Raw genomic sequence first — 25648 nt, 5'->3', positions numbered from 1 at the left:
AATCTGCCCAAAGTCATAGATTACAAGTCACAGAGCTGGGATTCAAATTTAGGACTCCAGAGCCTTTTCTGCCACATTATATCAATTACAGAATATAATTTAAAAACTTAAGAGATCCTTTGTTACCCTGTGGCTGTAAAGGAACGGCTAGCCATTCCACTACCCACTTCTCACTCTCTTTAGCTCGATTTCCTTTTACTTCCGGTAACTTCACCATCCTTCACCATCCAACAGAGTATTTAACCTTTCAACCATCTCTGGTAGACTAGAACAGAAGGAAGCCATGGGTCTGCAGGAGCAAATATGATTTATAATGGGCAAATGGTAGAAAAAAAATGTTACTCATAGCCATAGATAAGTTTCTTAAGTCACATATAAAGAAACACTATTATTAAAAGTTTGCTTTATTTTTTTGTTGAATCAAGTATTAGTCCCCAGTTTACAGTTTTTTTTATGACTTCCAAGCAGTAGCACAGTTAATTATCACCTTATCAATAGCCAAATAATAAATCAAATTAGTCCCAGTGGGTATATCCACATCTAGATTGTTCGGGTGGTCAGGAACTCTTATTTGTTTGCTTTAGCTTTTAGTTCTTGGTTATATCTATAAAGGAAACAGAAAGAAAAATAATTATGAATCATAATAGATATATGTGTAATAAGAAGGGAATGGGACGTATATTCCATGTCTTCCTTCTCACTAGTCCAGAGGCTATACATCATTGTAACTACAATCTTCTCGGGGGCATGTAGGTAAAATAGGCAGAAGGGAAAGTGACTTAAGGATTTTATTTGCATCCGGCTTCCAACTGCCAAAGAGTTTTAACAACTTAACTGACATACAGTTTCTTATACAAAAGTATTAATTTGGTGACTATTTTCATTCTTGAATTATTTAAGAGTATAACAAACATGTGAACATATATATAAAATTTAGCAAAACATGGTCATCTAGAACTTTTTATTTTATACTCGCAGAACATCTTTCCTAAGAATAAAATAAATTGGGAATGGGATCCTGTCTAATCGTTAAAAATAAAATATACTTTTGTGATACAGGCAGGTTACAGGGTTATTAGCAGTTTGTAAACACTGGGTTAGCAGGAGAGTAAAGCTAAGGCCTGTTTCGTTTTTTTTTTAAATTTTTTTATTATTATGTTAATCACCATACATTACATCATTAGTTATTGATGTAGTGTTCCATGATTCATTATTTGCGTGTAACACCCTGTTTTTTAAATTCTCACTTATCTAAAGAAGAATTAACCACAAAGGCATAGAGTCTTTCCCTTCTATAATACCCTGAGCTTCATTTACTATTCTTCCCAGATTACAAGAGTGGACAATAACATAAGCACAAAAAGTAATTTATTCCATGAAGTCTATCATACCTCCCAGATTTCTCAAAAGGTTCCTATTTAAAATACCCAACAGTGTTTTTCTAAATGCTCCAGAGTCCAACATTTATATTTTTAACTAAATCTCCCAATCTGCTATTGTGACTGATAGGTGCCAAAAATCCTTTTGTCAAACTGTAACTGAGTTTTTGCTCTAGAAATAGTTCTGAATGTTTCACTTAGCATTTTCTTAGCTCTACTACTGAGTTAATGTAAAGTTAAAATGAAATGGTGGATGAGAAAAATACTTGTGAATAAAATCACTGTACAAATCAAAGTTTATATTGATATAAGTGAGCTCTAAAAATGCTGGTCATACATCAGACATATTATAGAATGAGTTATTTATTCATCCATCCCATCTGTGCTAGATGATTATGAAAGGATTAAATTATAAACCTAGGGATAGTGAAGATGAATAAAATAGGATATACTATACTCTGCAGAATACAATGCCTTCTGAAAGGAAGGTAAATTAAAACTGAATATTTTCCATTTCTTTATTGAGATCATTTATTTTTTTTAGCCAAAGAACATTGTTTTGTAATTTAGAAAGGTTCTATGGTTCAAATAAAGCTAGAGCCTTCATCTAAGATGAGCTCACTCCAGAGTGTTAGCCAGTCACTGACAAATAATGTCAACTACTGAGTACAGCCAAACTTTGGAAACATTGTGGGTTCAGTTCCAGACCACCACAATAAAAGCAAGTATTACGATAAGGCAAGCAAATGAACATTTTGGTTTCCCAGTGCATATAAACGCTATGTTTACACTATACTATAGTCTATTGAGTGTGCAATAGCATTATGTCTAGAAGAAAAGTACATACCTTAATTTAAAAATACTGCTAAAAATTGCTAACCATCATCTACGCTTTCAGTGAGTCGTAATCTTTTTGCTGGTGGAGGGTCTTGCCTCAATGTTGATGGCTGTTGACTGATCAGGGTGATGGTTGCTGAAGGTTGGGGTGGCTGTGGCACTTTCTTAAAACAGGGCAATAAGGAACTTGCCACATCAATTGACTCTTTCTTTTACAAATGATTTCTCCATAGCACACGATGCATTCTGATAGCATTTTACCCCACAGTAGAACTTCTTTCAAAATTGGAATCAATCCTCTCATTATCATACGCTGCCTCTGTATTATCAACTAAGTTTATGTAATATTCTGAATTTTTTGTCATCGTTTCAAAAGTCTTCACAGCATCTTCACCAGCATAAGAATCAACTCCTCATCCATTTAAGTTTGATCCTGAGATTGTGGCAATTCAGTCCCAACTTCAGGCTCTACTTCTCATGCTTAGTTCTCTTGCTCTTTCCACCCCATCTGCAGTTACTTCCTCTACTGAGGTCTTGAACCCCTCAATGTCATCCATGAGGGTTGAAATCAACTCCTTCCGAACTGTTAATGTTGATATTTTGACCTCTTCCTGTGAATCACAAATGTTCCTAATGACATTTAAAACGGGGAATCCTTTCCAGAAGGTTTTCAATTTACTTTGACCAGATCCATCAGAGGAATCACAATCAATGGCAACTATGGCCTTACAAAATGTATTTCTTAAATAAGAAGACTTGAAAATTGAAACAACTCCTTGAACCATGGGCTGCAGAATGGATGCTGTGTTAGCAGGCATGAAAACAACACTAATCTTGGTGTACATCTCCACCAGAGCTCTTGGTTATGAGGTACATTGTCAATGAGCAGAAATATTTTGAAAGGAACCTTTTTTCCCCAAGCCGTGGGTCTCAACAGTGCGTTTAAAATATTCAGTAAACCATATTATTCAGTAAACAGATGTGCTATCATACAGGCTTTCTTGTTCCATTTATAGAGCACAAGGAGAATAGATTTAGGATTATTGTTAAAGTCTTTAGGATTTTCAGAATGGTAAATGAGCACTGGTTTCAACTTAAAGTGCCACATTAGCTCCTAGCAAGAGAGTCAGCCTGTCCTTTGAAGCCTTAAAGCCAGGTATTGACTTCTCTAACTATGAAAGTCCTGGATGGCATCTTCTTCCAATATAAGGCTGTTTCACCTACACTGAAGATCTGTTGTTTACTGTAGCCACCTTCATTAACTAACTTGCTAGATCTTCTGGATGGATAGTTTCTACATCAGCACTCGCTGCTTCATTTTGCACTTTTATGTTATGGAGATGGCTCTTCCTTGAACCACATGAACCAATCTCTGCAGGCTTCAGACTTTTTTGTGCAGCTTCATCATCTCTCTGAGCCTGAAGAGAGTGAGGGCCTTGCTCTGGACTGGGCTTAGGCTTAAAGGAACGTTGTGGCTGTTTGATCTTCTATCCAGATCACTAAAACTTTCTCCATATCAGTGATAGGTCATTTCACTTTCTTATTAATCATGTGTTCACTGGAGTAGCACTTTTAAGTTCCTTCAAGAACTTTCCTTTGCATTCACAACTTAGCTAAATGTTGAGGACAAGAGGCTACCTTTTGGCCTATCTCATCGGCTTTCAACATGTCTTCCTAACTCAACTTAATTATTTTTAGCTTTTGTTTTAAAGTGAGAGATATATGACTCTTTCCTTTCACTTGAACACTTAGAGGCCCACTGCAGGCTTATTAATTGGCCTATTTTTAATATTGCTGTATCTCAGGGACTAGGGAGATCTGAGGAAAGGGAGAGAGATGGGGGAATGGCGGGTCGGTGGTACAGTCAGAACACACACATTTATCAGTTAAGCTCATTGTCTTATGTGGGTGTGTTTTATGGTGCTCCCCATCCCCCAACAATGACAGTAGTAACATCAAAGATCACTCATCACAGATCACCATAACAAATATAATAATGACAAATTTTGAAATATGGTGAGAAATACCAAAAGGTGACACACAGACATGAAGAGAGGAAATGCTGTTAGAAAAATGGTGTTGATAGACTTGCTTGATGCAGGGTTGCCACAAACCCTCGATGTGTAAAAATGTGCAAAATCTGTGGAGCACAGTGAAGTGAAGTGAAATAAAATTAGGGATGCCTGTAAAGTTTTAAAAATTTCCAAATGCTCATGGAATACTTTCTGACAAAACCAGTAACCTCCCTCTAAAGATCATTTCCAACACTACATAACCATACACATTTAGGTCCCACTTTATTATATATAATTGAAACTGAGTCATAAAAGGTTCATGGAGAAAATTACTTAGTATTTCATAAATTGTGTATGTTGTCTTAAAACAGATTCTATGAACAGGCTATATGTCTTGATAATACACAGACAGATTTAAAACCTAGGTAGCAAACATACTGTTTAACACTTTTAACTTAAATCCCCAGACTTTTCTAGAAATTTCTGCTTTAGGCATATCCCATCTTAGCATTATACATGAATCTTAAAAAAAAAAAAAAGGCACTGCCATCTGGGTGGCTTCTGAGGCAGATTTTTCTTTTTACACCTTTGATAGGCTTACCTCCAAATACGAAAGAGCTGAGAAGCTCCTGCTGCCCCCACAAAGAAATTAACTGCAAAGAGACTCCAGTTTTTTGGGATAATTACAAGTGAGTATCTTGACCAAATAAACCCTGTTGAAACAAAATGTTTTTTTTAAAAAGCATAAGTACACTGCAATATCTTTTGAACATTCAATATTAGAGTAAAATAATTATAAATAAGACCATGACAATATAATGTAGGATAAAGGAAAAGGAAATGCTATACTTTGAGTCTTTAATAAAGTTGCCATAATTCAGTGTTACACAAAATATTTAATTCTTACATCAACAGGGAATCTTTACAGGGCAAACGATTATTTTTTTCCACTTTTAAAAATAGGTTCATGGCAAAAACATAAAAAACAAAACCCATGAGGATACTTACTCACAGTAACCCTCTTCTGCCTTTTCTATCTATAATCTATAAACATTTCTCAGAAAGAAAACTGTTAATTCCTGTGTGTGTGTGTGTGTGTGTGTGTATGTGTTTGTGTGTACATGCTTCAAACATTAAACTGTTAAATAAACTGATGTAAAACAAAACAAAAATATTCAATGTCCTAAATGAAACACAGAAAATATTCATTTAATTTACCTGTGGCCATCAAAACAGCAGATTGAGCTGTGCTGAGTTTCTCTGCAGGTCTGGCCATGTCAGCCAATCCAGCACACACCAACCCCTGGAAATACACGTTAACACACAGTAAGAGAAAAGGTATCATGAGTGTGCAGTAATAATTCTTAGTTTTAAATAAAACATAAAACTATTTTGGAGATTTCCACACAATAGTTGCTACAATTTTAGTATCCATGCAGTAAGGAAATGTATACATATCATCACAAAAAACTACAAAGAATTCAGGAATGCTTTAGAATTTATGTTTTGTTAACCACATCAAACAGCCTCATATACTTGAAAATCAGTAGTGTATGTGTGTAGGTAGCCTAACAAATGGTACTTTTTTCACATATGAAGTTATATATTCTTTATACATGTTGGTAACCACTGGTTGGAGGATGCCTAAGAGCTACTTAAGGTAATTTGTATAGATTCCTCCTTTCATGTTTTTGTCAACATTAATTCTTTTTTTTCCTACAATGATGAGATATTACTTTTTTTTATTCAGTTCAATTAGCTAACATAGAGTACATCATTAGGTTTTTTTGTTTGTTTTTTTAACGTTAATTCTTTTTTAAAAGTGGAAGTATCGTGGGTCCCCGGGTGGTGCAGTTAAGCACCTGACTCTTGGTTTCGGCTCAGGTTGTGATCTCACAGTAGTGGGATCAAGCCCTGTGTCAGGCTCCTTACTCAGAGCGGATTCTGCTTGAGTTTCTCTTTCTCCCTCTGCCCACCCCCCCAACACTGTGTTCTCATGCACGTTCTCTCTCTCTGGAATAGATAGATAAATCTTTAAAAAAAAAAAAAGGTGGAAGTATCAGAAAAGCTCTGTTATAATTTTAGTTTTCGGGTTGCATAACTTTTCTTTAATGTCAAAGTATACAACATAGTCATTTCTTCTCTGCTGTGTTTTTAACACTGTTATATAATCATCCTACTAATATCTCTACCATTAGCATCACTCAGAAAGTTTAGTAATGAGTCTTCCTTCACTAGAGTATTAGTTACGCTGCTCTATTGCAGAGATGAGAATATGTAATAAAATGATTTTTATTGATGAAAAATTAAAATATACACACGAGTAGTACAAAGAACCCCTACATACCCATCACCCAGAGTTAATAATTATTGAAATTTTGCCACATTTGCTTCACCTCCCTACTTCCCTTTCTCCTTTTACCTTTAAGTATTTTAAATCAAATCCTAAATGTCATTAAGAGAATATGTTTTTAAGAAATTATTTTTAGGTCTCACTGGGTTTCTAAAAGATGCTCGCACATGGAAAATATAAATCAGCAAAGAGTTTTGCTCCTAAGTAGAACATAGATATACTTGTGAATTTATACACAAATTTAAACCGAATACAAAGGGTTTTGAATTAATAAAGTCAGCAGTACAATAAAGCTATGATTCTGATTTTAAAAGGGGTAAATGGTTACGCAGAGGAGTATAACCAGAGGTAAATTATGGCTAACACTATTTTGCCTCTTGTTAACTTTCACCCACAGTCCTGTGATTTTTCGCCCAAATGCTTCCTGATTATCCTTCCTACATTCTTCTTTTAGGTCCCAATGTGCATTTTCTCCACATGATATTTGTTCTACTTTTGCAGGGTAGAACACTGCCATTGAGAAGGGGAAGAAAGGGATTTGATTTCTACTATTAATCTACTGGGTCCATGTATTATACACTGCACCTTGTTGGATAGATCTATGAACACTATGGGCTACATTCTAACATTTTTTTGGGAAGAAGTCAGTGGTCATGATTTTGTTCATGCTCACAGTACACACTTTATTTTTCTGGGACATGTTAGTAATTGTTCTCTCCCACAAAGGTCTTGAGCTCCCTTTCTCATGTTTCTAAAATACCCTTTTCTACTTCTACATCACTCTAACCTTATGTAAATTATCTTAGAAAATCTCACCAAATCTAATCTCTGTCACTTATTAGCTGTGTGACTTTGGTCAGATTACATAACACTTGCCTTAAATTCCTCATGTGTAAAATGAGAATATTAATAGCTATCCCTGCAAAACTGATGTATGATTAAATGAGATAAGAGCACAGTGTCTGGATAATATTAACAAGAACAAATAGTAGCTTATGTCTGTAGAGCAACAGAGAAAAAGGAATATTAGTTTTCTACCTTTTCCGGCATTAGTAGCCTCAGGATAGGAGGCAGATGGTCTGTGTTCCTTTTCATCTTTATTATGAACTTTATTCAAATAAAAGAACTATATAGATTCTATTCAGAGAATGTTTAGAGTAAACAATAAGATTATGTAAAATACTCTCTAACATACAAAGAAACTATTAGTTAGATCCACAGCAACTGTTTTAAAGGTGGTCATCTAAGTGTTTAAGAACACTTAACTTAATAGGCTGTGGAGTTAAACAATGTGAGCTTTCATAACCCGATGGGCCGTTTACCACGACAGTATGTTCAGTCATCTAGCTCTTTGAACCTCAGTACCCTTATCTGGAAGATGGTAATAATATTTCCTTCTCAGATTTTTTCTGGTGAAGATCAAATATGAGATAATGTATTAAATAACCTAATACAATTTGTCATCTAGTAGACTCAAGTTAGCTCTCTATTAAAAATGTCAAAAAAATGTTTTTCAAATTGTCTGAAGCCCAGGATTGTGATTTTTTTTTTTAAAGATTTTATTTATTTACTTGACAGAGACAGAGAGAACACAAGCAGGGGGAGCAGCAGAGGGAGAGGGAGAAGTGGACTCCCTGCCGAGCAGGGAGCCTGATATGGGGCTCGATCCCAGGACCCTGAGATCATGACCTGAGCTGAAGGCAGACGCTTAACTGACTCCAGGCACAATACAGGCACCCCAGGATTGTGTGTGTGTTTTTTTTTTAAAGATTTTATTTATTTATTTGAGAGAGAGCACAAGCCGGAGGGGGGGGGCGGGGCGCAACAGAGGGAGAGAGAAGCAGGTTGCCCACTGAGCAGGGAGCCCAACACAGGGCATGCTCCACTGACTTAAGCCAGCCAGGTACCCCTAAAGTGAAAATTATACAGGATGCACTAGAATATAATTCATCCAAAGTAGAAAATGTAGAACTCAAAATAAGTGGATCCATACACAAATAAAAGCTTTAGCCTTACAGATGATTGGCAAAGGAATATATATTAAGTTAAAATAAAACATTTAAGGTATATAAGTATTGTTTTTTAGGATTATCCACTTTGACCTCAATGACGATTTGGTTTCAACAAAAGTGCCTAAGAAGGACTCCACTCCAGTTAAATGTCTGAACAAGTATAGTCTGAAATTCTTAATATAGAACATATATGGCCTGGGGCAGCAACTGCTATGTGTCATGGATAGAGTACCATAGACGAATTATTATCAAATGGTTTGGAATAATATGTACATAAAGTAAATATGTAACAAAAGAAGTCTCCTCACCAGAGAACAAGGCACAGTTTCTACTGCTATGCTGTCATCAGAAGACTATGCATGATTTCAACATGAACTTAAAATAGATGTTTTTAAAGGATCCAGATACCCAACAAGGCACTTATGAGTATGTCATACTGTCAACGTTTCAAAACACTGGTGGACCAGATCAAAGAAACACCAAAGTATTGATAAAATCAGTAAACTTCTAAGTTGTGGCAAACCTGAGGTCAAAGAGAACCCCCAAATTTGTTATAGAGTAAATAATTTTTACTCTTTTAATAATGGTGCTAGAAATAATAGTTAAGCAATCAATTACACTTTTATAGACATATAATTACTATAAAATTTCCAGTGCTGATACAGAGAAGAGGAAAAAAATAACAATATACTTTCCATTAGTTTTTTAAATCACACTAGTTTTGAATGTTTATTTTTGCTTTGATCTGCATTTTAATTAACAGACAACACATTTTAAACATTAAAGAAAGAAAAAGACATTCATACATCATACTAATGGGGTTTCTTATAGATGGACCATTAGTGGTAGGCACCAAAAATTTCAAGTGTTTTTTTTTTAACCTGTCCCACCGACTTTTTAACCTGTCCCAACCTCAACTGTTCTATTTCTGCTCTGTAGGTATCACCATTTATGTTAAACATTTGCACAGTTTATAAAAATTATGTCATGGGCAACTGAGATGGAGATTCTCCTTTCTCTGCTGGTATTCTTCATTACATATTTTGTCAGTTTCTCACAGAATTAGATTACTACAATCTCTATTACCATTTAAAAAGTGTCTGAAATTCCATTCTAGCCATGAGAATTAATATATAAACATATTTATTCAAAGTAAACACAAAATTATGTGTGAAGTTGAATAATGAGAATGAATCTTTAATAGTTAGTATAGAATAATTTCAATCATGTCCCTTATGATTCTGAATCCCACTGTATTAAAGAAAGTAATTCGTGAATGTATAATGTTTACAAACATAAGTAAAACCGCTTACAAGACAAACTTTGCTATTAAAGTCCATACTAAAATTCTTGACCCTAGAATTCTTGTCCTGGGCCTCTTGTGAAGAGTCTCCCTATTCATGGAGTCCTCCTACCAAACAGAAACAGGTACTTGAGTGAACGATTTTCACTTGCTTAATGAGGAAGTGGAGTATAGATACACGGAGGTGGATTACCAAACTTCAATTCACATGCTGGGAGTGAATGTAGGGTTACAACGGAATGATGGAATTTAGTGTACACTTACATCAGATACAGGGCAGCAAAAACATAAATCAAATGTATATAATCCTTGTCTTTAGCAATTGAAATTGAGTGCAAACTACTTACTAATTACTTACCAAGGCAAGAAAAAATCAGAATGAAGTGCCAGGGAAGCACATGAAGTTAAGGCACCATATTTAAGACTTCAGTGATTGGCACTTATTCTGAAAAGGGCTTTAAAGACATGGGCGATAAAAAGCAGTATTATTGTCCCCTACCTTCAATAAACTATGTAGTAGTTCTGAACATAGCTATTTACTTTTTGTGCTTTGCTTTGGGCCCTGAGAATGGCAGCTGCATTTTCTGGTAACATCCTGCATCTTTCCTTTCTTTTGGTGTTTGCCAACACACACAGTGGTAAAGGCTGTAAAAGATGCAAAACGGGACAACAAACATGCTGTGTCTGTGTAAGAAAGAGTGCAAAATCGATGACTGAACTGACATAGTGCTGTCAGACCAAACTAAACTACTTTTGAATGTTTAGAGGGAGCAGAACCATTAAACATGATATGCTGAAACTTTTTTTTTTTTTAAACTGATGGGACGTTTTCTCAATATATTGTTAAAAAGAAAACCATAGGCCCAAAGTGGCATCACTTAGGCCAAGTCACTAATACCTAATGTAACTGCATTTTCAACCTCCCCCAGAAATGTAGTCCTAACCAGTCAGTTAGGAATTTTCTGGTCAGCACCAATGAGGTAATCAGTCACCTGGGCCCTCTCCCCATCCCTCAAAGAAAGAGGAGATAATTCACCTACTAAGATCCTTTCTTTTGTCTCCAAATGAAAGTGACCTCACCTGGAAATAATCCTTTTTTTCTAAAAGTTTATGACTTCCTTGTCCTGCCTTTAAAAACTTTCTCTTTCAGTAGCCCTTGGGAGCTCCCCTGTACTTGCTAAATGGGATGCTGTCCCATTGATGAATCATTGATGTATGTATTAAATACAGCCAATTAGATCTTCAAATTTACTTGGTTGAATTTTGATTTTTAACAATATAAATAATAATAATAAAAAGAACTGCTCTCTAGTTCTCTGTAAAATGTAGCTCCCAACCACTAGTCTACTCTAGTCATTTTATAATTAAGGGGACAAAATGGCAGATTTAACTTGCCTAAGGTCATAAGATTGAGGGATAGCCAATTGTAACATTCTCAACTCCTTAGATTTTACAACTGAGTTTCTGAAATTGTTCTGACACTTTAAAGCAGTACATTTATGAAAATTAAAATAGCCAACAACTCAACAAAAAACAACTCGATTAAAAAATGGACAAAGGGCCTGAATAGACATTTCTCCAAAGATATACAAATGGTCAATAAGCACATGAAAAGATTCTCAGCATAATTAATCACATTAGAAAATGCAAATCAAAACCACAATGAGCTACCACTTCTCACCCATTAAGATGGCTATTATAAAACAACAACAACAACAAAAGTAACAAGTGTTGGCGGACGATGTGTAGAAATTGGAGTCCTTGTGAATTGCCAGTGGGAATGCAAAATAGTGCAGCTGCAGTGGAGTACAGTATAGTACAGGCCGTTGCTCCAAGTAATACTGATCCAACATTTCCACCTCTAGGTATATACCCCAAAGACCAGAAGGCAGGGACTGGAATAGATGTATGCCATTGCTCACAGCAGCATTATTCACAATGGCCAAAAGGTGGAAGCAACTCAAGTGTCCATCAACAAATGAATGGATATGCAAAATGTGGTATTTATACAATGGAATATTATTCATACTTTAAAAAAAAGAAGAATTTGACGCTTGTTACAACATGGATAAATCCAGAGGACACTGTGCTAAGTAAGCCAAACACAAAAAGACAAATCCTGTACGATTCCACTTCTTTGCGGTACTTATAGTAGTAAAATTTATAGAGACAGAACGTAGAATGGTGGTTGCCAAAGGCTGCAGGAGAGAAATGAGGAGTTGTCTAACTGGTAGAGTTTTAGCTTTGCAGGATAAAAGGAGTTCTGGAGATTGGTTGCACAACAAATGTACTTAACACTAAAAAAATGGTCAAGATGGTAAATTTTATGTGTAGTTTACTACAATTAAAAAAATGAAAAAGCCTACAGACCAGTACTTTTCAAATTTTAGAAGGCATCAGAATCACCTGGAGGGCTTATTAGAACACAAATTACCGGGCTCCATCCCCAGTTTCAGATTTCGTAAAACTGAGATGGAGAGCAAAAATCTGCATTTCTAACAAGTTCCCGGGCAATGCCAATGCAGCAGATCTAGGGATGGCACTATGAGAAGCATTGCTATAGGCCCAAACTGGTCCTTTCAACATAAAATCAATAATCTGTTTTATTGTTTTCACAATTACCTCTTTTCAGCTAAATGAGAACTTCAGGAATGGAAACTCTGGCATAAGGTAAAAAGCACTGGTCTTGGGAGTCAGAAGTCCTAGACTCTACCGTTTACCAAATGTTAATACACACCCTTGGATAATTTTTTCTGTTTTTTGAGACTAACTTTCCCTGCCTGTATTTTGATGTTGGTATCATCAGTTCACATACTAAACAAATAATAAAAGTTAATCTGGGGGGGTTCTAATTAGTTTAATGTTTGACTTAGTCATAAAATCTTAGAATGAAGTTTCAGTTCCAAGGGCCCACGATTACAGGCTTTTTTTTTTTTTTTAAAGATTTTGTTGATTTATTTGAGACAGACAGAGAGCACGAGCTGGGGTGGGGGTGGGGGGAGGGGTAGAGGGAGAGGGAGAAGCCGACTCCCCACTGACATAGGGCTTGATCCCAGGACTGAGATCATGACCTGAGCTGAAGGCAGATGCTTAACGGACTAAGCCACCCAGGCATCCCAAATACAAGCTTTTTGATACCAATTATGTTCCTAAAAGGCCTTTTATCTAAGGAGTTCAGAACAACTCAAGTAGGTAGTGTACTTTATGCAGTAAAAATGACACATCTGAGATTATCTGAATGAAATCATCTCTAGACAAACCATGAATATTTAAAAGTACATCCTTCATAAAAATGACTTCAAATTAATAAGTTCTTTTTAGGGCGCCTGGGTGGCTCAGTCGGTTAAACATCTGCCTTCAGCTCAGGTCATGATCTCAGAGTCCTGGGATCGAGTCCCGCACACAGGGCTCTCTGCTCAGCTGGAAAGCCTGCTTCTCCCTTTCCTCCCCACTTGTGTTCTCTCTCGCTATCTCTGTCACTATCTGCCTTTCTCAAATAAATAAATAAAATATTTAAAAAAAAGTTCCTTTTAAAGAATATTTTTTTCAGTAGCTTCTGCAAAAACTCAAGACTTACCCATTTCATAATTGGAGCCCAGAAAAAAACTGTTTTGGGACCTGAAAAAAAAAAAGAGAGAAAAATTTAGAAACAAACCAACTATTTTACATGTCTTTTTTTTTCTTTTCAATTTTTTAATTTAAATTCTAGTTAGTTAAAAAAAAATTCTCGTTAGTTAACATACATTGCAATATTGGTTTCAGGAGTAGAATTCAGTGACTCATCCCTTACATATAACACCCAGGGCTCATCATCACAAATACCCTCCTTAATACCCATCACCCATCTAACCCATCCCCCACCACCTCCCTCCCTCAGCCCTCAGTTTGTTCTCTATCTTTAAGAGTCTCTTATGGTTATACATGTCTTTTAACAGCCATCACCACATTTCAAAATCCCCAAAATTTAGCAATCTATTTCTAATCATTTGTACTATCCTTTCTGTATTCTGTGTATTTGTTAACATTTAGAGTCACCACAGTATCAGCCTTACATACAAGTTGTTTTGACTTCCTTGTTAGTTATTTGTAATTTTGTGACTTATTAAAAATTATCAAAAGTACAAGGGAGATAGTTTGGAAACCATTCCCAAAGCTTTGCCTTGAACATGAAATTTAATGTTAGTTAGTTCACTCAAGGATAATCTCCAAGTTGGAGAAATTAGAAATTAGAGATTTGTGATATGAACCTCAGTAACTATTAAACATTCACTAATTCTATTAATATTTATTATTATAAATGACATGTTGCCATATGTATGATAGTAAAAACTCTTATAAAAAGTCTATATATTCTAGTAAAAAATTTTTTTTAAAGATTTTATTTATTTATTTGAGAGAGAGAGACAGAGCATGAGCAGCGGGGGGTGGGGGGGGCAGAGGGAGAAGGAGAAGCAGGCTCCCTGCTGAGTAGGGAGCCCGACTAGGGACTTGATCCCAGGAACCTGAGATCATGACCTGAGCCAAAGTCAGATGCTTAACCGACTAAGCCACCCAGGCGCCTCGCTAGTAAAAAATTAATGAACCTAATTTTAAGGTTCACATGAGAAAGGGGAAAGACTTAGATCTCTAGGCTCTGTAACAGCAGGGTTGTTATTTTAGCTATCCTGGTATCCACTGGCCTTTTGCAAAATGTTAAATAAATGTTGGTAGCATTGAAAACAATTCTGGTTTCTTAAATAATGCAGAATTTGAGACATACGATGTTTCAGAGCTGGAAGGAAACTCGGAGTTCATCTAACCTAATCTTTCATTTTACCATGAGGCTCTGAGCAGATTCATGACCTAGTCCAGGTGGGCAGCCAGTAAGCAGCAGAACAGTGACTGGAACCTAAGCCTTCTAGCTCTTTAACTACATAACTGCCCACTTTTAACTCTTCCAAATTATATATCTCATTTAACCTTTAAGAGGCTACAGGGACAGGAAAGAAACAGACTTTGGTCCATGATAATTTAAAATATAACTAAGCATGCTAAATCCAATATATATCAAAGCACTTAATATGGTGAATATGCTCTCACACACTGGATCAACAGGTACATTTATTTCTTAACACACAAACAACTTGATATAAGAAAACAGTGATTTACTAGCAAATTCAAAAGTTTTAAAATCCTATTATATTCATGACTATTATTGCTGCCTTAGTGTTCTACTTTGCTTTGTAGGAAGAAATCATTTGCTTTTATGGATCACCAAAATCACATCTAAAATGGCATCATTATCTAAGCATAACACATTTACTTCTCTTCATCTACTCTAACATTTCTTAATAGCACCAGCAGGTAAAGATGCATTTATCCATTTTTCCCCTAGAACAAGTGTTCACTGTCATTAATGATAGAGTATTTTTGTTCACATATGCATAAATTACATTTAAAAGATAAAACTAACTTAAACTTATTATTTAGAAACAAAACAAAAGAAAGATAGTGAAGCTGAAAAGGTAACGATTTAAGTTAAAACCTAGTTGTAGTTCTGGGTTTAACTTGGTGCAGATAAGACCATTCATTCATTCATCCATAATAATTATTGCATGCTTTACCTAGCTGTACCTAGCACTGGGGATATGCTGGGAAATAAAATACGGTGCTGGCTTTTATTAACTAAGCACAAGAATGCTATATAAGTAAAGTCACACCTGGAAGCTAACATTTTAGGAAAACTTAATTCTAATGTGCTTTTCTCAAAGTAGCACTAGTTTCATATGCAGGTAATACCATCATCTCAAAGTAAAAATGAGCTCAATGATAACACTCCTTTTTTTGGGTTGCATTTTGGCTGAATTACTATCAAAAGTAGTTGGTTTGGGGTGCCTGGTTGGCTCAGTCGGTAGAATATGCGACTCTTGATCTCAGAGTTGTAAGTTCAAGCCCCATGTTGGGTGTAGATTACTTAAAAAAAATAAAATCTTAAAAAAGAAGCTGGTTAGTAACACTAAGGAGAGAAATTTGAAAAATGTAAAAATAGCATTTGCTTTCTCTATAACTTTTGCTTATCAAGTAGTCCTACAAAAGTGTCACACAAATACGATAAACTATTGCTTGCCTTTAGCATTATTAAGTGATGGCAATATTACACACTTTGGACTATCTTCCACAATTTAACATAGTCGTTGATATTTTTTTATCCCTCTCAAACTAATTCACATTGTTCTTACAGCTACTAAATTCATTAATTCAATGTGATTTTAATAGAGATTTAAAAATCTATCATAGTGTACTTTAAATACTATAGTTGGTAGTATAAGAAGCTAGTGGCTAAATATATTCACACTTGTAGCCCTACCTAATAGATGTTGAATAAAAAGAAGAGTTAGCCAACACAGTTGGAAGCAGTTTATATGAACTGGAGTTTAGACTCATCTTTGACATATTAAATACGTATACAACTATATAAATTTGTGTGTGTATATATGCAAACAATTGAAAAATTCTTTAAAATCAGAAGCTGTTTTTATCAGTCTGACACTTAAAATATTGAAAAGTGTGGCTTATACTTTAAAGAGTTTTTAAGTAAGTTTGCTGATTTTCTAGAACATTTAAACCTAATCCTAAAGTTGTTCTACAATCTAAGTCTTATTTTCTCAATCTTCAAAGGACCTGGAGGGGTGCCTGGGTGGCTCAGTTGGTTAAGCGACTGCCTTCGGCTCAGGTCATGATCCTGGAGTCCCGGGATCGAGTCCCCTATCGGGCTCCCTGCTTAGTGAGGAGCCTGCTTCTCCCTCTGACCTTCCCCCCTCTCATGTACTCTCTCTCTCTCTCAAATAAATAAATAAATCTTTAAAAAAAAAAAAAAAGGACCTGGATTCGATCTTTAGACTTATAATTCTTCAAACTCTAGAAGATCATGGCACAGTCTCTCTTTCCCTGTGGGCCAAAACAATTATAATGCTAAACTTCATTTTCTCACATACATGTGAAAGCTAGTCATTTTCATGTTTTCCTATGTACTTTCAAGTTTTCCAGTATTTTAAGTTGTAGTGCAAACCTGGACACAGTGCTGAAAATGGCTGCTGGGAGAATTAAAGCTATTGAGGAGTTCTAAATTTTGACGTTCTTATAATTGAGTGAAAATCTCTATATATTCAATTTCTGGGTTACTGTACTTATCTTTTATCCAGTTCCCTAAGCTCTGTACTGTTCTGATCACAGCTACCATTACACCCAGAATTCTAGCCCTATAATGATCCACTCCTCTAGATCTTGAACAAGATATGGAAACAATTTTCTTTCTTTGGTTAGGACTAGGTTGGAATTTCAAAAGAAATGTTTACTGAACTAAAGAAAAAGAAAAGAAAACATGAATGCACTGAGTTTCAGAATATAAAATTCTAATCCTAACTTAATTAAATTTTAGCCCAGGTCACTGGTTCTCAACCAGGGGCGATTTTGCCCCCCACAGGGACATTCAGCAATGTCTAGAAACATTTTTAGTTTTCACAACTGTCGTGGTGGCTGCTGCCATTAGTGATGCCTGCTAGGTAGAGGCCAGGCAGGCTGTCAACAGTCCTACTATATGCACAGGACAGCCCCCCGCAACAAATCATCACCTAGCCCCCCAAATGTCAACAGAACAAGGGTAAAAAACCCTGGACTAGGTGGACTGACCAGCTAGGCAACCATGCAACTAGTTTCATGCTATTTAATGACTCTAAACCTTAGTTTATGCTTAGAATATCCCAATATTCTGCCTTGCCTTCATCTAGCTAACTCCTAATATCCTTTGAAAACTTATCTTAGATTTCATCTTCTCAGGGAAGCCTTCTTTAACATCTCCAGGTTACGTTAAATGTTCCTTCTCTGAACCCCCAAAGCAGTCCCTATATTCTCTACTGTTTTCTGTGCTTAACAATTAAAATGATGTATTTATGCGTCTGTCACTTTAATTAGACAAGGTGAAGACAAGGCCTATTTCTTAGTTTTCCTTAACAAATAACATTTGTGAACAGAACTGAATTGGATTAACCATGTCCAGGACGGGTGTTAATCAAAGATATTCAAATTTTAGGTCTGACCAGATATGCCTTGACACTGTTTCATCTTCAAGGGTAGAATCTGCTATTTACTCATCTCCAGGGACATCAAGTTCCCTTTATATCAGGGCTGTACTAGATTTTCACTCATTAGTTACTCTACTCCTAGACCATGACACTCCCCTATCTGGCTCCTGAAAATTCTTCCCATAAGTCTGATGCCATAATGCACCGATCCTTTAAGTCAATCTTTTCAAACTCTCTAGTTATTTTATTTAGCTTGAGCTTCTGAGATTCCTATCACAGCACACCTGGCTTATTTTTCTTCCCCATATACAAAGTCTCTGAGTCATATGCAGTTTTACTTCTTAACCCCTGCAGGAGGCTTGGCTTTCATCACTCAAGGGTAAGTCAGCACATTGTTTTGGTCTCTGGTTTTGAACTTCTCAGCCAACCCCTCTCTTCCTATTTCAAAACTGATGCTTCCTCCTCTGCCAGCCTCAAAATTGTTTCCTGAACAATGCCTCTAGGTTCTGGTTTCTTTATGAGCTTAAATATTTGATCCTTCAGAGTTAATGAACAGTAGAGCTTTTCAGTAAGTGTTTGCTTGGTAACTAATTTACTCAACTGCCCCAAGCCAAATGATAGTTTTAAAATATTACCTGTTCCTCTCCCTCACAACCAAACCAAACAAAAAAACTTCAAACATGGAATTATGGTTGCTAGAACCTGGACCAAGAGAGGTATGAATATTTTAGTTAGTGAATAATTTTGAAGTATAAAGCAAACTTTATTCAATTATTTTAACAACTGCTAAGCACTAAATTTAAAAATATTATGAGCAAATATGTATTATAAAACATTCTAAATTTCTAATATTTCTGAGATATCAGAGGATGCTGACAAGTGACACAAATAATCAGAGTTGGATATCTATAAATGCAAACAAATAGTGTTTTCTTCATTGTTAAGAAAAGGAAAACAGCAGCTTAGCAATACCTGTCATCATACAATGGACTAACAAAAATTTTTAAAGAAAACTTATCTTAGTTCACTTTTCCATTTTATCTTACTAATCATTTTCTACCTTAAGAGTAAAAAAGTCGGGGCGCCTGGGTGGCTCAGTTGTTAAGCGTCTGCCTTCAGCTCAGGTCATGGTCCCAGGGTCCTGGGATCGAGCCCTGCATCAGGCTCCCTGCTCAGCGGGAAGCCTGCTTCTCCCTCTCCCACTCCCCCTGCTTGTGTTTCTTCTCTCGCTGTGTCTCTCTGTCACATAAATAAATAAAATTAAAAAAAAAAGGAAAAAAGTCAAGTAAATTTAGACATGTATGAATTCAGGTACGGAGGAAGGCCTTCCTGCTTGGAATAGAATAACTACACACATGCAAACATGCACACATACAAATATTGAGTTGAGATACTCACTATGTGCCAATGTGAAAAATAAATTTCTCATTTAATGCTTTTCACTATTCGTGTCCCTTTCAGACCATTTCTCTATGGTTTGCTGCTTTTCAACATTCCTCAACAGTCTTTTAAGTTCCGTATACTAAGCAATCCCCTCTTTGCTATCATGTGACTGACACACTTATAAATCCTTAGAATTTGTAAATGTTACTCCTTGACATAGATATGGACTGTCAAAAGTTACTCATTTTTATTTGTACTAAAACTAGTTCTGATTTCACACTAAGAATGTGACTGCGCTACCATTTTAGGATCATGTAATCTTTATATCTTTTGAAAGGCCTTGGAAACAGCCATCACTCAGATAGCACCCAGAACATCAAGGGTATATAATGATTCTTAAAATGTCGATTAAAAACAGGCTTTGGTACAAATGCCAAAGTAAAATAACAGGTAAAACAACTAGCTAAAATAGCTAATAGGTATTTTGGGTTGATACATTTTAAATTTATATTATTTATTCAGTTACAAAGAATCAATGACTTTTAGATGTAGGAAGAGAGTTGAAACTATCTAAATCAGGCACTCATCTTATAAGTCAGGTAACTGAGGCCCAGAATCGTGGAATTACTTGTATAAAATACACAGCAGAGCAAGGATTAAAAACTAAGATCCCCAAATCCTAACTTAACAATAATTACATAGTTTTCCCCAATGAATTCTGAGTTTCTTGAAAGCTCTGAAACTAAGAAAAGCTCTAATAAGAATACCAAATTGAAGATTATTACAGCCGAAAAGGACCTTAAAGAAAATCCAAGCTCCCTTATTTTAACAGATGAAAAAGAAAAGGCACTTAGATGTTAAGTAATCTGTTTTATACTCAGGAACTTCCAGACAGAGCAAGCACAAGGACACAGATCTCTCTGATTCTCCTCGCTTTCTACTGCATCATACCATACACTAAACATTTTCATACCCTCTTAGAACCAAAATTAATATTCTTGCATGACTTGGAAATGTCAAATTATTTATAGCTTTCCTTAGGTCTTGCTTCTCCTTTGGTATATCTGTTGAATCAAACTAGGTGAAGCATAAATAGTCTTAATTTCTTAAAATTAGTTTAAAATCAGGTTAGTGGACAAAAGTTGTATTAAGTGTCAAACTAACAACTACAGCTGAACTATATTCCTTTTATGATCTCTTCTGAGAATATAAAATCTCTGTGAGTAGGGATTTTTATTCACTAACATATCCCAAGTGCCAGAACAGTGCCTAATATACAGTAGGCCCTCGATAAATATTGAATAATTCAACTTTCTTGGTAGCTACTGGTTTAAAGATATCCTACTTTTCATCAATATCTCACAGTTGTATGTGAAATCCCAACTTTCTATTTCGGTTCTCATTCTTTAGTTTTAAGGGTACAGAGATTACTACTGTAAAAAATGAAATATGCATATCTATATATTTAGTATATATAAACATAATCTATATTAGATAGGACATATAATATAATCCAGATATCTAAATATCTATATATCTATTCTAGACTGGCATTAAAATTCTTCAAACAATCTCTGATGCAAGAAAATAAACTATTCTAACAGAAATGCTAAAGAACTATGCTAATTCATAACTATATGGGCATCTACACTGTTTATTTACTTGATCTACATTTGGCTTTATTTACATGTAATAAAACAATATATACTCTGAACTAAGTTGTGTTAGACTATCTAGTATAACACCATTTCCCTTAATATTTAACTCTGAATTTTTATGATAAAGATATTCCCTTATGAACACAGCTAATATGGGTTCATTTAGTACGTTTTTTTTTTTATTTTTAAAGGTTTTATTTATTTGACAGAGTTAGGGGGAGGGGCAGATGGGAGAGAATCTCAAGTGGACTTGGTGCTCAGCACAGAGCTGGATGCCAGGCCCATCTCACCATCCTGAGATCATAACCTAAACCAAAATCAATCACACTTAACCAACTGAGCCACTCAGGCGCCCCTGTTTTCATTTTAAAACATTCTTTTATTTATTTATTTATTTATTTATATTTTTTTAAAAAAGATTTTATTTATTTATTTGACAGAGAGAGACACAGTGAGAGCAGGAACACAAGCAGGGGGAGTGGGAGGGGGAGAAGCAGGCCTCCCGCCGATCAGGGAACCCGATATGGGGCTCGAACCCAGGACCCTGGGATCATGACCTGAGCCGAAGGCAGACGCCCAACGACTGAGCCACTCAGGCGCCCTAAAACATATTCTTTAGATATTTAAGATAAAAAGGAATAAACAATTCTCTTACCTAGGAGAAATACAAATATTACTGTTATTGAGATCTTAAAGTAACTTCTCCAGTGAGCCTTCACAGGGAGAATACCATGTAATGCAGAGAATGATATTCTCAGCAACAGCACGCTAAGCACTGCAACAGATTTCACAGAACTATTTTTTCAAAACTTCTTCCACTTAAGCCAAAATGTAACTCAAGAAAAGCAAAGCTACGGTGAGGTATATAAAATGATATGGTTCAGAAACCTGTTTTCTGGGCTGACTTAGTTGGAGGATAGTTTTTATGTATTTTTATTATTTGTTTTTATTTTATTTCCCCCAGTTTTATTGAGATATAATAGGCATATAACATTGTATTAGTTTAAGATGTACAACATAATGATTTGATATACATTTATACTGCAAAATTATTACTACAATAAGTTCAGTTAACATCCATTGCCTCACTTAGCTCATTTTTCTTGTCATAAGAACTTTCAAGATCTACTCTCTTAGCAGCTTTCAGATATATAACACAGTATTGTTAACTACAGTCACCATGTTGTACATTATATCCCCAAAACTTACTTATTGTATAACAGGAAGTTTAAACCTTCAGACCACCCTCTAGGATAGTTTTTGGATTCTTTAGAGCTGTGGTCTCCTAACTACTTTTGAACACTGGACACTATCATTAAAAAAACCGTTTTTTGAGCATACATCCCCTAAATTTATATTGTATGTATTTATAAACTATATATGTTATATACATGTATATATGTATATATGTTGACTCCACAGAACTCAACTGTGTTCTACATAACCTGTGTATAATTATACTAATTTATTTTTATAAGAAATATACAGAATAGAAAATTTAAAAAGATAAAATAATAGTAAGCATTAATAGAAGCTGTATTGTTTTCTTCCTACATTCCAATGTTTCATTTTGTGCATACTTTGGGACAATTCACCCCATTTTGGGACTCATAAATACAAAAGAATGACACTCCTTCACTAATGTCTTTTTCCCCTAAGCTTTTAAGTAAACACCGGTCAACATGACTTCAAGGTTATTTTTCTGACAAATACCTGGAGTAGGTAGTGTAGAGTCACATACTTTTACAGTCAGGAGGTGAGGGTGGAGAGCGACATATCTTATGAGGATTGAATTTGCTAGGACACACATTTGGTTAGAACTCTATTCTTACTCTATAGAGTTAGATCAAAATGTGCTAGGGACAACACACACGTGAATGATGAAGGCCGCAGATCTAATTATATCATTATGATATAAAAATATATAATAGTACCGTAACTCTAGTATATACCTATATAAAGACACATTCTTGTTTCTTGACTAGACATTCTGCCAGTGATAAAATTAAATCTCAGATATTTAGAATTCAAAATGTATGATACCCAACTGTTAATATCATAGCCTTGCATATGATTGTAAAAGCCTCCAGTATGTGAACATAGTCTAAAGTTTAAATGAGTATTCAATAACATACTATTATGCAAAATAGTACACAAAACCTTGCATAGTCACTCTGATGACTCTTGGAGCAATAATCAGTGTTTCCTCAGATTTTATTCAATACCAATGAATCGAGTTATGTTTTTCATGCTTCTCCATTTCTCCGTTGGTGTGCCTACAATTTTTTAATCACAAATACTTTTGCAATGATAGATATTCTTACTATGTATATTGATTAAAAGCTTAGATGGGAGGGAACTAACGTTTTTTGAGAGTCTAAGTGCAAAACACTTTGCTAAATGTTTTAAAGCCATTATATCATTTAATTTTCACAACAATCCTTAAATGATGATAATTATTACCCCATTTTATAGATCAGAAAAATAAGGCTTGGGGGCTTTAAGGTCAAGGTCACACAGCCAAGATTTAATCCTACCTCTCTCTGGCTTCAGAGCCTATTCTCCTTCCCCTACACTGAAAATGGGGTTATAATAACTGAACTAATCCAAGAATATCCAGATGAAATACACAGTCTACAAATGAAAGGTAATTCCTCTTGATTCTGAAAGATGACTAAAGCAATAATTATAAGTGGTTAAAGCCCAGGCCCCTGAAAAGATTACTATAAAACTACCCTTTGCTTCTGTATTAAAGTAATTTAAAATTGCTCCTCCTTTACCCTGCCCTTATCCTATAGCCCAAATACAAAGCTTAAGAAGGTCAAAGTTGACTCCATAGAATTCAGTTGACTCTAAAACCCAGATTACTACAGAAGTATTGCTCAACCCTCCCTCCTGAAAATCTTTGTCACAAAATACAGCACAATTCCAAAAAACTGAGTGTTAAAAAAACTAAAAGGCAAATAAACTAAATAAGCTTCTTAAAAAATTCTCCTTAAACTCTCCTTAAAATTTTATAATGGGTACTGATTTTATAATGGGTAAAGTATAAATATTGTACTTTAGTATAATATTAATTCTATTCATTCCATCATCAAACTGGAAATCAGAGTCCGCAACCATCTCAGACTCCAGAGAGCTGCTTCCTAATCAAATATGTGGAGAAAAGACAACTTTCCTAATGATGCCAACTGCAGAGAGAGATTTAACTGTGTAGGAAAAAAGGGTTATTTTGGGGTTGCACTTCAATACTTCACTTTGTAACACATTTTCTCATTTGCTAAATCTTAGGCTCGAAGGAGACCTCAATACCTCCGGTTTTAGTTCCCAGCCAAGTATTATTACAGTCTATTTTATAGAAGAGGCAACAAAACTAGATCTTAAAGAGTTGGAAAAATTGGGATCTTCCAGTTTCTTATAGAACTATTTTTTTTTCAACCACAAGAACACGGTTTTCCAACAGGACAAATGAGAGCTAACATCTGCTAGGCATTTACGAAGAATCAAACACATATGTTATCTTTAACTTTCACAATAAGCAGATTCTACAGAAACTAAAATATCTAGGATTTCGCCCAAGGTCACACCTATATAGTAAAAGGCAGAGCAGAATTAAATCCGGGTCTGTCCCCATGAAAAAGTCTAGGGAAAGTTAGCTCAGTAATTTCGTAAGTAAGGACAGCCTTAAACAAACTGGACCTATGGGACGAGGTATGACAGTGACTCTGGAACCGGGGTAACGCATCTGCAGGCCTCTGCCAGCTGGAGCTTAAGAAGTGTGACCTTTACTCCAAACATTGCGCTGCGACAGGACGGCTCTGCTCCGCGTGGGTCAATATATCGCTACTCGCGGAGGGAAAGAGAAAAGAATGAGAATTTCGTGGGGGGTCCAGACGGATCTGGGGCCGCGGAAAGGGAGAAGGATCAAACCCAGAGGACCGGTCCGGGTTTGGGTCGTGCCTAAGGGATGGGGTGCAACAAAGGTCGCGAAGGTAGCTCACTCGAGAATCACAGGTTTATGAGAGATGTTGAACGAGGTAAAGTGAAAAGCAGGTGGGCTGGGAAAGTGAGACGGATTCACTTGAAGGGAAGGGGTTGGGGCTGTGGGTGATGCCTCCGGCGGCAGAGCTGTCCGTGGCCTCTAAAGGTCTATTTTCGAGGGAGAGGGAGGGAAGGTCTCGGTGAGAGCTATTCTGGGCCTATTACCTGCCGGGTGGTTGTACAACGGCCTCAATTTCTCCGGCAGCAGGAGCTCCACTTTATCGAGGACCCGGTGGTAGGTGGCTCGAAGGCCCCGGGCGCCAGCGGCTGACATCTCTGCGGACGAGTTGGTCGTGGGCGGTCGAGTGGGAGAGTGGCCGCGTGCTCCTCCCTGGATGACAACGAAGGGCACTCGTCACTTTCTCCTGCCACAGTGCCTCGCGTCCTCCTCTCCCCTAGGGTGCCCTTCCCGCGGCTCAGGCGGCCCCCCTACGAACCACAGTGTACCCGGGGCCCAGAAAAGATTGAGGGGGCGGAGGCTCCGCGACGGCCCGCCCCGGGCCCGCCTCCTTCCCTCCCACCGCCCAGAGGGAGGAGGAGTCATGGCAACAGGTGCCTGAAGGACAGCCTCACCAAGCCTACCCAGGGCCCTAGCGGCAGCGCGCCT

At 36.3% G+C, this 25648-nt stretch overlaps 1 protein-coding gene across 1 annotated transcript; it reads right to left on the bottom strand.

Moving 5' to 3' along the window:
- Positions 1-355: 355 nt before the first annotated feature.
- MPC2 (mitochondrial pyruvate carrier 2) lies at positions 356-25553 on the bottom strand. The gene is made up of 5 exons (XM_027611585.2): positions 25207-25553; positions 13477-13517; positions 5450-5534; positions 4833-4944; positions 356-604 (listed from the first exon to the last, which is right to left on the bottom strand). The coding sequence occupies exons 1-5, from the start codon at positions 25313-25315 to the stop codon at positions 568-570; spliced, it is 384 nt and encodes a 127-aa protein (XP_027467386.2). The 5' UTR covers positions 25316-25553; the 3' UTR covers positions 356-567.
- Positions 25554-25648: the final 95 nt, after the last annotated feature.

Source organism: Zalophus californianus, chromosome 10, assembly GCF_009762305.2.
Source record: "Zalophus californianus isolate mZalCal1 chromosome 10, mZalCal1.pri.v2, whole genome shotgun sequence".
Classification (NCBI taxonomy): Eukaryota; Metazoa; Chordata; class Mammalia; order Carnivora; family Otariidae; genus Zalophus; species Zalophus californianus.
The sequence above is the reverse complement of the archived record's forward strand: the minus strand, read 5'-3'. Positions and strand labels throughout refer to the sequence as shown.

Bases quoted from the DNA above. Each gene is read 5' to 3' on its own strand.
- MPC2 (XM_027611585.2), bottom strand. From the start codon at position 25,315: ATGTCAGCCGCTGGCGCCCGGGGCCTTCGAGCCACCTACCACCGGGTC. The intron at 4,945-5,449 runs GTAAATTAAATG...TTGTTTCAACAG, and splicing joins TGCTGTTTTGATGGCCACAG to GGTTTATTTGGTCAAGATAC. The intron at 605-4,832 runs GTAAGCCTATCA...TTTCCTTTATAG, and splicing joins CAGCTCTTTCGTATTTGGAG to ATATAACCAAGAACTAAAAG.